A 13,350-nucleotide genomic window follows, 5' to 3' on the forward strand; every position below is an offset into this window, starting at 1 on the left:
TCTGTTGTAGTTCTGGAAAATAGCAATGTGCATTTTCATTTTATGTGTTCTTAACCTAATGATGATTTTGATAAAAAATAAATAATTCCAAATACATTACACTTTAGGTACATTAGCAGCAGTTTTTTGTTCATCCAAAAAAAATCTTTATTACGAATGATCAATTCTTGATAATCCCAGCAAGCCTTACTATAACATCTATTAATTTTTATATGCATAGAGTTGTAAGTTCTTCACTATTCCCATCACTATTTGCTTGATTTTTCTCAAATTCAAATCATAATTGCAGTTCTGCTTTGCATTGGCTAGTTCCAAGTCAATGACACTTGGCCTACTCATATTCTTGACCAGGCAATTTTGTGTACATTTTTGCATAAACTTTTTTTTTGCAATGTAACTGAAGGGAAATCCATCTAATGACCTTATTATTTCAATATGTTCAAGAGGCTGGATTCAGAAAATGTCTCTGAATGGAAGGACTCTTTTTCGCACAATGGAACAGATATAGTGATCACTTGCCCTGGACCTCCCTTCTGTCACAGTCTGTTATGACCTACAGATTGGCTTCCTTGGATAGGAGAGCTCTGAAAAGCAATGGGGGAAGTGCCTCTAAGTGTGGAGTGAAAAAGGAACCTCAAAAACAGTGTCTCTGCTCCCGGACCTCCCCACATTTCTTGCAGATGAGTCTGTTCATTAAATGTTATGCTAGGAGACAATGAGTGGAAACCATCTAATTTAAGTCAGTAGGAATTGGGAAAGAATGCATCTTTAAAAAACAAAATTGCTAAAGGAGAAAATGTCAAAATAGGCAAGGGGGCAGCCACAATGTCATGATCCTGCCTTTTAGAAAATGCACAACATTGCTTGCAAATATAAAAGGACTTTTATAGTATGATTCCATGATGGATATCTCAACTATTTTGACCCTCCCCATGGGGCCCACTGATATTAATGTTACTAAAAACATATTTTTATACCATAAACATGGTGATTCTTTAATGTTATTTGAATGCAGTAAAACGTTTGAAAGTATCACTTGAAAATGTCACTTAAAATCAAGGAGGCTTCAATTATCCTGAAACGTTGAATTTCTCCCAAATAATCTGAAAATGAGAGTACATCCAACTCATAAGCTATTTGATCATATAAATGTGGGATAGGATTTGTATTCTTATTTTACCAGTATGATTTCAAATTTTTTGCAAAGAATAACATTATTTTAGGACACCCTGTACTGATTTCAGGTGCAAGGTGACCAAACACTCTTAAAATTAAATTTAAAGTTGAAGAACTGCATTTTATTTTAATACACTATTAAAATGTTTAATACACAATTATAAATGTTATCTAATGAAGATCAAGCCCAAACGCAGCTTTCTGGTATACATTTTGCAGTTTTTCCAAATCATCAGCAAAGTAAAAACCAAATAAATATGCAGACAGTAGCTGTTTTCAGATTCTTCCAGGACTGTTGTCCAGCAATGACTTTTGACACCTTCAGGGAATTAAATTAGCCACCAATAACATGGTGTGATTGGAAAAGGACAGATCAATTAAAATAGAACAACATACATCATGTATGTCCATCATGGCTACCAAAGATGCCTGAGATTGATTTGCCCTTTTCCAATCACACTGTGTGATCTAATTTTCTCAGCGCAACACCTGCAGGGGTTTGTGTTAATTTGGGGATAAGCTCTTTTTACAGGGTGATGTTATGACAGACACTTAACACTGTCTTCCTTTTGTTCTTGTTTGCTTTTGTGCGGCAGGCTAACAAGAGTGGTTCAGCTTTCACCTAAGAATGCCACACATTCTGCTCCGTTTATTTGTTTTGATTGGGAAGGCAGAAGCATCTCTTCCTGTTATTTTCTTAAAGGAAAATGTTGCTTTTCTGCAAGCATTGTGGGCACTGAAATAGATACGCCTCAACAGAACCTGCAATCAGAATCTCTCTGAAAAAGTAGGCCTTTGGGGAGGGGTGCATTTTCTAGAGGGTATATATGATATTTTAAACAAAAACATGTGGTTGGAAGGAGTGGCTTAGATTTTGCTTCATTGCTATGCTAGATAAGGACAAGATTGAGTGCCAAAGAAGCCCTCTTGGACAAAGAGACGTAGGGACTGTTTCTAAAGCTATCTGATGGATAAAATGGGGCAGAATAGCTAACGTTCTAGAACATAGGAGCAAAATTAGAAATGATCTTGATAGGATTGCAAAGTTGGCTGAAAGTAACAGAATCCACACCCACCTTCTCCCCTATCCTCCATAGCACCCATTTGCCTGCTCTTTGTAGTGCCCATTGTTGGTACCTGCCCACTTGTCTACCTGCCCCCTGCCCACATGCCTATAGCTAGTGTCCACCAGCTTGCTTGTCTGGGAATCCCACATCATTCTACATCATAGTCACACGAGATCCTTATTTAACAAGCATTGTAATCCTGGGGCTACAACAGCAACCTGGAGTTCTGGCTTTACTGCCACTAGGCAATGCCGTCAGATGATTTTGCACTTTAGGACTGTGTTTTGGTCCTGATCGCCATCGTACCCTGAGGACTACCTGTAATAGTTCTTCTTTAGCCTTCACTGGTCACATCCCACAAATGAAAGATTCACAAATTTGGGGACAAGTTCAAAGAGTGCAGTGAGAATGGTTAATGAACTACAATGATGGGAGTTTAAGATATTAGCATATTAACCTAAATAAAAGCCAACAAAGGGGAGATAGTACAGTTTTCTTCAAGAACTGGAAGTGATGCCACAGGTCTGAAGACCATGGTCTGTTGTTTTGTCAACCTAGAAGGTAGGGAAGAGAGATTCTGTTTAAATATTGGGGGAAGAGGAACCGTAATGATAAGCTTTTCAACAGTGAAACCGTTTGCCAAAAGAAATTGTTGAGTGTTCACTTGTTGGATGTTGTCACATAGAGGCTGGACAGCCATTGTCAAGGATGCATTAATTTAGGTTTTTGAACTGAGCAGGAAGTGGGACCAGTAGCTTACATGTCTTTGCCCATTATATGATTCCCGGGAAATATCTACTTTGACTTCTTTTGCTTATGCCCTTTTGTAAGAATGTCTTCTTGTAGCTCATTTTGGACTGTAAATGAACAGGTTTCAAAAAAGAAGAATGTTTTGAAATAATTGCGCAAGATGTTGATGGACTTACACCTTTTAAAAAAAATCAGCATTGTTTAACTGGGATTATTTTTTGAACCTATAAATATTATAATTTATTACTATGTTTCTGTTTTCCTGAAATGGTAAGAGATGATAATATTTGAATGTGAATTAAATCAGGATTTCCCCTTAATTTTCTTTTGGTAACAGAAATTCACTGTAAGACTGGGGTAAGCACAAGGAATCACCTTTTCTGTTTTGCTAAATGCCACAGTATGTTGAGACTAGTAAAGTGGGATTCATAATCTGGATTACAGGGCAGCTTTTGCTAAATCTCAGATCCATGGGTAGCCACACTTTTCTGGATTTGAGCAAGGACAAACCTAGACAAGGACAGGGGTGGAGGCTGTCTTATACATTTGTCTGATTGCACATTGAGTAAATGATTTTTGTGGAGTTCTGTAGGTTTATACTTATTTTATTTATTTATTTTATTTATGCTTATTTATTTTAAATATTTATTTAACAATAAGTAAATATTTATTTATTTTAAAATAAATATATTTTTTAAAAGGAATGTTGCTGTGAACTGCTATTTATTTATTTATTTATTTATTTATTTATTTATTTATTTATTTATTTACGTTTGTTATGACTCCTCATTCCAGGCAGACTATTAGATGGTTTACAAAATCCAAAAACAGTAAAAATATCCAGAACATACCAGGCAAGCAGAAACAATTGAAGATCGGTACTTTGGCAGGTAACCAGGCCTGTGCCATGAACAACTTTATAGGTGATGGCTAGCACCTTGAATTGTACCTGGAAGACAGCTGGTAAACAATGCATCTAGCATAGCAACTGCATATTGGCATTATGAAAAGTGTGTTACTGCCTGCCCTGCTTTATTTTGAACCAGCTATAGCTCCTGATAATCTTCAAGGGTAGCCCCATTTGGAACACATTGTAACAGTCCGAGCAGGTGGTGATCAGGGCATGAGTAATCATCTGAAGGGCCTCCTGGTAAAGGCAAGAATGCAACTAGTGCATAAGATGAGCCGGTACAAACAGCCCTCCTGCCTACTACAGCTGCCATCTGCTCTCTGAGCAGTAGCTAAAAATCCAGGAGGATCCTCAATTTGCATAACATAGGGAAATGCTATCCCATAATAAAAATGTTCCCAACCAAGGCTGGCTCAAAATGTTACAACAATTTCCAATTTTGTCCGGATTGACCTGAAGTCTGTTCTGTTTCATCTAGACCTGAACAGCTACACAGCCATGTGGTTGAGATATAATATAGTGTGCTGATAATATTGTCCCCCAAACCAATGGATATTCTCAACAATTTTCATGTGGATGTTAAACAGAAAAAGAGAGAGTATTGAACTTTAAGCGCTCCTAAAATGAGGAACCTCCCTCTTCATTAACATTAACTGAGTGGGGCCAACAACAGATTAAGGAGGCAGTAGCACAGTGCCTCCACCTCCCAACTTCCACAGCTCGCCCAGAAGGATGGATTTGTCACCCCGTCCTGATTCTGACAAAGATGGAGCATGATCCGTGCTGTGCTATGCCCCAGTATGAAATCCAATTGAAACAATCCATTTTCTCCAAGTTTCTCTATAGCTAGTATACTCGCCCCCCCCCCCCAAGGAATATTGGAGACTGGACAATGATGACCTCCTGCAATTTATTCTTTCATTCATTTATTTAGCGCATAGCATCTAGAAAGGTCATGAAATCACAGATATATAAATTCAGTTTGAATAAGTGTGTTTGTATGTGTTGTGTGATCCCCTTTTATAATGGAATGCATGGATGATGGATATGAGGGGGGAAAATGCTACTTAGAAAAATCAGACAAGAAAAGAGGAGTCCCCAAAGACTTAATAACATTCAGAGGAAGAACCCGCCCCAATTGATCAGATGGTTAAAAGTGGCAACAGGACGTTCGAACCTTCAGATTTGCAAGATTCCGTTAATGTTGCCTTACGATAAAGTAGAATTAGCTCATCTACTCCTGTTTCCCGTCTAGTTTATCCCAAGAGGGCTGACACCTCCTGAGGTAGGATATACCACTGCCTTCTTCAAGGCCCAGCAGATTATCATGGGATTATCATAGGATAATCATGAATAACAAAGGCAGCTGCATTTCTTTTTGAAAGAAAACAAATAAATACCCATGTCACTAAAGACAGGGAGGTGGGGTGGTGATGATTTCCTAAGACCCCCTTAGAAGAGACCAGATGCCATGATCTACAGATGAATGGCAGTGAGACTTGAAGTTAGGCTCAGTGGACAAATTGCCATTGCTGTTGGTATACTGAAAAACGTGCTCAGCAGTACTACTTAAGCACAGGGCTGGTGGCAGATATTCAATTTCCATGCTTTGGAAGCATGGGTACTGAAAACTTGAATGGCATTCAAAATTTAATGGCTCAGGTTTTCATGAAACAGGTGACCCATACACGGGAATTAAGTTTTACTTTTGAGCAGCTGATTAATGATCTGAAAGGGGAGATATTTCTGTTAGTCCCTTGTTGTGGTTAGATCACACTTTATCATTCTGAAGCTTGTCAACACTGTAAATCTTTGCAGCTTTGCAGAGATTAAACTGATTAGGGAGATGCCTTAAATTTGCTATACAAGTTTCCAGAAAACATTTGAGGAGTTTCCCAAACAATCTGGCAGACAGTTCATTTGAATTTTGCAATATATATTGCCAAGGGCACATATGTCTTATTTCAGGTAATACCTATATACCGATCAACATGAAGTACAGGAAATTATTACATAATTTTAATGAATTTGGTAGATTTTAACATACCACATGATCCTTTATTGTTTTGGTTTTGTCTCCCTGCAGTCTTTCACAATTAGGCACCATGAAGAGATTTACTTCTGATTAAACATAGACTGTTTATTGTATTGTTAAAGTAAGAGGGAGATAAAGGGACCGAGTAAAATAATCTTCTACTTCATAGTTTCTGGAAATGTTTGCAATTGTGAGGTATACGTTCTGCACTATTTTTCAAATTAATAAAACTGAAATTATGTAACATTTGTTTATTTGATTTCTGATGAGCACTAGCTAGCATGGCCAGTAGGAAGGGAGCGGGAAATTTGTGTCAAAGTATCGGAAAACTATTGGATTGCATGTCCCTATATGATTGATTTTTTAAAAATGTATCATGTATTGTTTCCTTCACTTCAAAATAATATTTTTCACGTTCAGACAGTATCTTGAAAACTCTTGTTGAGAGAACAATGACTTTTCTATTACAAAAGAAGCACCTAAGACTTACTGACATACATGTCTCCTGAATTTATTATCTGAAAATTACTGTGTATGGCATTTAAAATAACATTGGATTTATATTGCTTTCTATTTATTTCAACTCTCAGGATGGCATACATTTTTAAAAAGCAAATTATAAAAATAAAACTGATGCAATTACAATGACCAACATTACAATAAATTGTTTAAGCCATTAAAAATTAAAAGCTTGGAAAAATAGATACGATAGATAGATAGATAGATAGATAGATAGATAGATATTCTTTTAAATACAGTAACTAGACAAGTTACTGTAGGATTTCTGAGGCCTCTAGTCAATTTCATTCTGCCTTTCTTCCCAGTAAAGAAAGGATGGGGCAGGCTTTTTTAGAGGCAGAAATGGATCCTTTGGGTCTGATAGATTTATGTAAGTGGGGAATTGCACTGATCTTTGTTTGTCTGCAAGGTCTAAGGGAAGCATCCTCAAAATAAATTCTAATTTCATTTCAACCATAGCAGATAACATCATGCCATTTGCACCAAAAATTTGGTCAAGGAAATATTTCTTTTTTAATAGCTGAGTGCTATTTGATGACTCATTAACCATGCTCCAAGGGATAATGTTCACCAGATATAGAAATCCAAAGAGATTTATTTTATATTTTTATTGATATTGAGTAATAATCTGTGAACTATCATAAAAGATAAAGCCCCTGAGATAGTTAATATGATTACAAATACAAAATTGATAAAAAAATGACAAAAAAATGTTGAGACTTTGAAAAAAGTGCAAAGAAGAGCAACTAAGGTGATTAAAGGTATGGAGACTCACACATATGAAGAATGGTTGCAGGATTTGGGTTTGGCTAGTCTAGAGAAAAGAAGGACTGGGGGGGGAAGACATGATAGCAGTATCCCAGTATTTGAGGGGCTGTCACAAAGAAGCACCAGAAGGCAAGACAAGAAACAATGGATGGAAATTAAACAAGGAGAGAAGCAATCTGGATTTAAGGAGAAACTTCCTAACAGTGAGAATAATCAACAAGTGGAACAACTTGCCTTCAGAAGTTGTGGGTGCTTTATCACAGGAGGTTTTTAAGAAGAGACTTGATAGTCATTCGTCTGAAATAGTATAGGGCAGTGATGGCAAACCTTTTTTGGCTGCTGTGCCAAAAGTGGGGGGAAAACAGGGGGGTTGTGCACTGGCCTGCCACACCCATAATGCTATGCGCGCGACCCCCCCCAGCCCAAGCATGCATGTGATCAGTGACAACCTCCTGCTTTTGGCACATTTTTTTCACCCTCCCCAGGCTCTAGAGGCTCTCTAGGAGCCTGGGGATGGCGAAATCAGCCTCCCCCGCCCCACCCGGATGCCTTCCGGACACCTCAGGAGCTTCCCTGAAGCCTCTGGAGAGCGAAAAACTTGGAATGAGGAACTTGGAAGTTTGGGAATGGTGACTTCCGGTTTACTCGTAGGGGCGGATTTTGCCCTCCGGAGACTTCAGGGAAGCCTCCTGAAGGTTCCTGAAGGCTCTGAGGTTAAAAAATCGGCCCTACGGACAAACCAGAAGTCACCATTCCTAAACTTCCAGGTTCCCTGTAGGTCTGTTTTTCGCCTTCTGGAGCCTTCAGGAGGCTCCCCTGAAAAATGGCCCTACGGACAAACTGGAAGTAACTTCCAGTTTGTCTGTAGGGCCGTTTTTCGACCTCCAGAGCCTTCAGGGGCCTTCAGGAGGCTTCCCTGAAGGTTGTGAAGGGTGAAGATGGCCCTATGGCCAAACCGGAAGTGACTTATGGTTTGTCCATAGGGATGTTTTTTGCCCTCCAGAGCCTTCAGGTAAGCCTCCTGAAGATTCCGGAGGGCGAAAAACAGCCCTACAAGCAAACCGGAAGTCCATTCCCGAACTTCTGGTTTGCCCATAGGGGTGGTTTTTTGTGCTTTGGAACCTTCAGGGAAGCTTCTGGAGGGCGAAAAATGGCCTCAAAAGAAAGCCAAAGTCTGCTGGCCAGAGCGCGCATGTGTGCTGGCCAGCTGACAGGGCAATGCCTTACATGCCCTGACAAATGGCTCCGCGTGCCATCTGTGGCATACGTGCCATAGGTTCGCAATCACAGATATAGGGTCTCCTACTTGAGCAGGGCATTGGACTAGAAGACCTCCAAGGTTCTTTCCAGGTCTATTCTGATTGATTGATTGATTGATTGATTGATTGAAAAGCTTGAAGATAATTTTACTCATTGCCAGTTCTGACTTGGGCTACTTCAGTCAACTGTTTTATTGGAGCAGTTTAGAATCTTCCTATTTTTTTTTAAAAAAATCAAATATATCCAAACTGGAAAGGAGACATGAAATACGGACATAAAAAATATCATCAGCATATTAACACTAGTTCACATTCTAAAAAGTTATGCTATATATTAATATACAATATTAAATATTGTAATCTTATTAATACAACATGCTAATGATTTCAAACACCTATTTAAAATAACAGGGGGAAATGGGAACCCTTGTCTAGTACCTTTATTAATGAAAAAAATGGATTAAAAATGACAGAATCATTTTGGATGAAGAAGATACATTTGAATACAGATCCAATTATAAATTCTTCAGAAAATCCTAAATTAACTAGAATAATGAGCATATGTTGCCGATAAATTTTGCCAAAGGCTTTTCCAGCATTAAGGTATATAATCACAGCTTGATATTATCCATTATTTAAATCAATCTGATATATTGTAAAGAAAATATTGTCTGATCTTTAAAAACCCAACCTGGTTATTCTTAATGACTTTTGCTAGAATTCTTATTTGCTAGAACAGATATTATATCTTGATATCTACATTGGTCAGGAGGATTAGCCTAAAAGGAACAAATATTATATTTGCCTGGCAACCTTCACTAAACAATAACAAAATGTCATCTTCCAAAATATTATTATATAAAAAGTAATATGACTAATGCTAGGAAAGGTGGAAGGAAAGAAAAGAGAATAACAAGCATGGTGCATGGCCTTGCTCACAGTGGCAATGAGTGCTGTTGCTGAAGTTCCGGATTAGATTATAATGTAGAAAGTCTATGTGGCCTCCAGGAGTCACGAACAACTTGATGAAACATAATTGATCAATGTAAATTTAGAAACAGCTGTGTCACAAAATACTTTGTATTATTCATCAGGAAACCCATTTGTCCAGGTACTTTATATTAATGAAAATTAGGATCACAGTTTTAATGTCATTAATAGTCAAAAGGGCTATTCTTGTAAAAAAATAATTGTGGGAGATTTTTTTAAAAACAAAAAAACTACTTTCATGAAATACAGACTGACTATACAAATTTGAGTACAATTTAAGACATTGGAATGTTACATATTTAGAGGAATTACGTGTTATTTTTCATATCTTTAAAAGGTAAAATAAAGCTTTCATTGTTTTTCTTCAAATTACTTTGCAGATCTGCCATCATTACTCCAATTTTGGTGTGCATATATTAAAACAAATTCAGATCTGTGTTATATTCTTCAGGTTAAGCTTATATCTCTCTGTATTGATAGGAGTGCTAACTATTGTGCCAGAAGAATTTCAATTTTATTTTTTTATATTGGTTTCAAGATTTGTTTTCCTCATATGATGCATATGCAACCATACAGACATGGGTATAGGCCTTCCCATATAAAAATTAAAGAAGTAGCTGTACTTGCATTTAATTCAAAATACTGCAATGCGTCAGAATTATGATAAGAAAAATAAACTGGTAATGACAAGATATGATGGATAGATTTGACATTCTAGCAATCACTGACATTGATTCAATTATTCTAATTCAGAATAAAAGCTGTATACACTATGTGTTATAGCACAGTAAATTTAAAAAAATGATTGACATTCATATTAAACAATTATTGAAGCGCACCATTTTACTTAGAGCATTATAAAGTCAATCATTTAACCAACACTTTAATTCCATTCCAATCAAAATACATTAACATTATTGTAGTCAGTGTTTTATGGGGTTTTTTTTTGAAGAGGCACATTGCTTTTATATCTATAAAATTGTAATCTGAAGTATGATCTGTACTATCCAAACTGAACATGATGGAAATTATGGAGAAATGATTTAAAATAAGATCCCAATAGTCTTAAAACAGGACACCATCTAAAATGAATATGCATGGTCCTTACTTCCTGATATTCACCAAATTATCCCTGTGGTACCTTAGTTCTATATAAATACACAGTTTTTATTGCATTTTTCACATTTATATAGTTTGTATTTCCATTTCATAGATGTAAAATATGAATATATTTGTAATGTATTTGTGTATATATGCCCATGTGTATATTATATATCTGCATATAATTTATATAATTACCCATCTTATGTATCATAACCCTGGGCAACTTACAAACAATATGCATATATGTACAATACATAAACACACCAATCACACTCACAAGAATGAAAATTCGGTTTTATTTTATATTGCACCCTATACGTTCTCTGATATCTATTCTCCACTTTCTTTGATTTTAATATTAATGTAGCTGTCAGACTGAATTTTACTCTGTTGACATAATTTCATCAGGTTGGCATCTCTTTATGTTTATTATTACAATTTTGAATTTCATTAAAAAAGTCTTTGTGTTTTGTAAATTTCATTTGAGCATTTTAATATATTTATTAGCCTATAAGACAATCTAATTATTCAATGTGAATGTTTACCATAAAACAGTTTCACTAAGGCATAGAACGGTCTGCACATAGTTATATAAAAGAATTTGTTCTATTTTATTGAATAGTATTTTTGAGATAACCCTTTTGATATCAAAACAACTTACCTGAAATAATTCTTTATTTTATTTAATGTACTACTGATTGACAAAAACAGTAGTTCCAGTAAGCATTTAAAATTCTTTTGCTTAGTCACTATCTTGAATTTTACCTATACCAGAAGTCCAGTTTTTGACCATTTTTCCAAAGGGCAATTTATTTTTAAAATGTTCTCGCAATACAGAATGCATTTGTTTACTGTCAAAACACCACACCTGTGAACATAAAAATAACAGAATGGAAAGATAGATACAAAGCTTGCAAGTTAGTTTTTTTTTTTAAGGACTGCTGGGTCACAATGATGAAGAAAAATATTTACGAAAGTCATTAACAGTCATAATTAGAGTGTCATATAAATTGGAGTGAAACTGCTAAATTGAAATCACTAGAAGTCCAGGTGCTTCTTGCCCATGGCCATCGCACTACATTCTGTGCTCAGCAATTTGGCGGAGACTGCCAGGTCCTGTTTGCTTGTGCGGCTCACTGTGTCTGACAAGTCTGGAGGCAAATGCAATCGCTGTGGCAGGAGATTTTCAGTAGGGGGAAGGGGAGAGGAGAGGGAAAGAGAGAGAGAATGAAGAGGACAGAGGGGACAAAAAGAAAGAACTATAATAAATTTTTATTTAAATATTACTCATTTCAAATATATTTCTGATTCTCCCTGCCAATGAGCAAAACATTTGAATGGTTCCAATCATTAAGCATATGTCATATATTTCTCTAAAAAAATTCTGCTAGTTTCCACTCAGATTCATTTTTTTCTCTCAAGTTCTTTCAAAGCCTGAGATCCAAACAAGTAAAAATAAATAAATAAATAAATGAATGAATGAATAATAAAAAATGAAAAGATGCTCTTTAGTTGAGCAAAATTTCATATGAAAATAATTCCATAAGGCCAAGATAAGTCCTTTACAATACAATTCAAAAGATGTACAGTACATTTAGACATTAATCCTACTGTGTGCCTAGGCATTATTCTCTAACATGGGAATTATCCTCTTGCGATTTCAATGTATTCCTAGACCTTCATATGTAATTCCCAATGAAGTCATTATAGTCTAATTTTGACTACATATGTACAGGATTAAACCACAGAATTAATTTTGTTCCCAAAACAAAAAGCAAATTGTTTCAATTTCAGTTTGCACTGATAATGAATGTACAGTTTGTACTCAGAAGAATAAAACTGAATACAATTGGATTGAATGAAAATAAGTTTCCTTCAGTTATCAAACCAGTATTCTAATATAAGTGCATTGTCTTTACATTTATTTTATTGCTGGTAACATGGTTTACTTCCCATCAGAAGTAGGTAGTTAGCAATATAAAGAACACTCTCACTTTTGTGATACTGCATACAAGTTAGAATTCAAAGGAACAAAATTCTTGCTATTTCTTGGTACCTGGGTTTGTGTTTATTAACAACAATTTGTCCATACCACATGTTGAGTCAGAGACTTTCAAAAGCAACATTTAACTTGAAATGGAAATAAATAATTGAAAGAAAATAAAAACAAATGATTCCCACTGGACAAAGGCTCTTTGGAACTTCATTATGTAAGATACAATAGGAAGAGTGCTAGATTTATGGTGTCTCAACAATGAGAGAAACATATTAAGTCTATCTTCAGTTTTACAAGTCAGAATCAGTTAGGCTTTAATGTGTCTGGTTATAACAATAAACAATTTTAATAATAATTCTAGAAGACTAGTATAAGATGAGATCCTCAGAAAGGGAGGCTAGTTAAGAAGCAATATATAAATTGGTGTAAGATTATGGATCTAATGAGAGTGTGGATATTGGTATGAACAGAAAAATACTGGAATATATAATGAATGGTGTTGCTACATAATACCAGATTTAAATTAATGGAATTCCCATTTGTGTGGAGAGGTCAAATGAAATTTCCAGGTGAAGCAACCCAACTGGGGTGGTTGTAATTGAGTAACAAGTATACTATGAATAAAGATATTGTGAGTCTTGCACCACATCCATAGTTAGATCAAGTAGTGTAGAGATCTAATCTGGATAAAATCACTTCAGAAGAGAAACCAGAAACCTTCATTGCTCTGAAAACTGCCAATAGTTCAATACTGTTTATATACAACAGTCGTTTGA

General features: G+C 35.9%; 1 protein-coding gene across 1 annotated transcript in view; it reads right to left on the reverse strand.

The window, feature by feature from the left end:
• Positions 1-10,856: 10,856 nt before the first annotated feature.
• Positions 10,857-13,350, reverse strand: part of ELP4 (elongator acetyltransferase complex subunit 4) — a 139,265-nt gene continuing 136,771 nt past the window's right edge. Inside the window, exon 10 of the mRNA XM_032224210.1 lies at positions 10,857-11,748. Within this exon, the coding sequence (XP_032080101.1) occupies positions 11,617-11,748 (132 nt within the window). The 3' untranslated portion in view covers positions 10,857-11,616. The remainder of the gene's footprint in view (positions 11,749-13,350) is intronic.

Source organism: Thamnophis elegans, chromosome 1 (genome assembly GCF_009769535.1).
Source record: "Thamnophis elegans isolate rThaEle1 chromosome 1, rThaEle1.pri, whole genome shotgun sequence".
In the NCBI taxonomy this organism is placed as follows: Eukaryota; Metazoa; Chordata; class Lepidosauria; order Squamata; family Colubridae; genus Thamnophis; species Thamnophis elegans.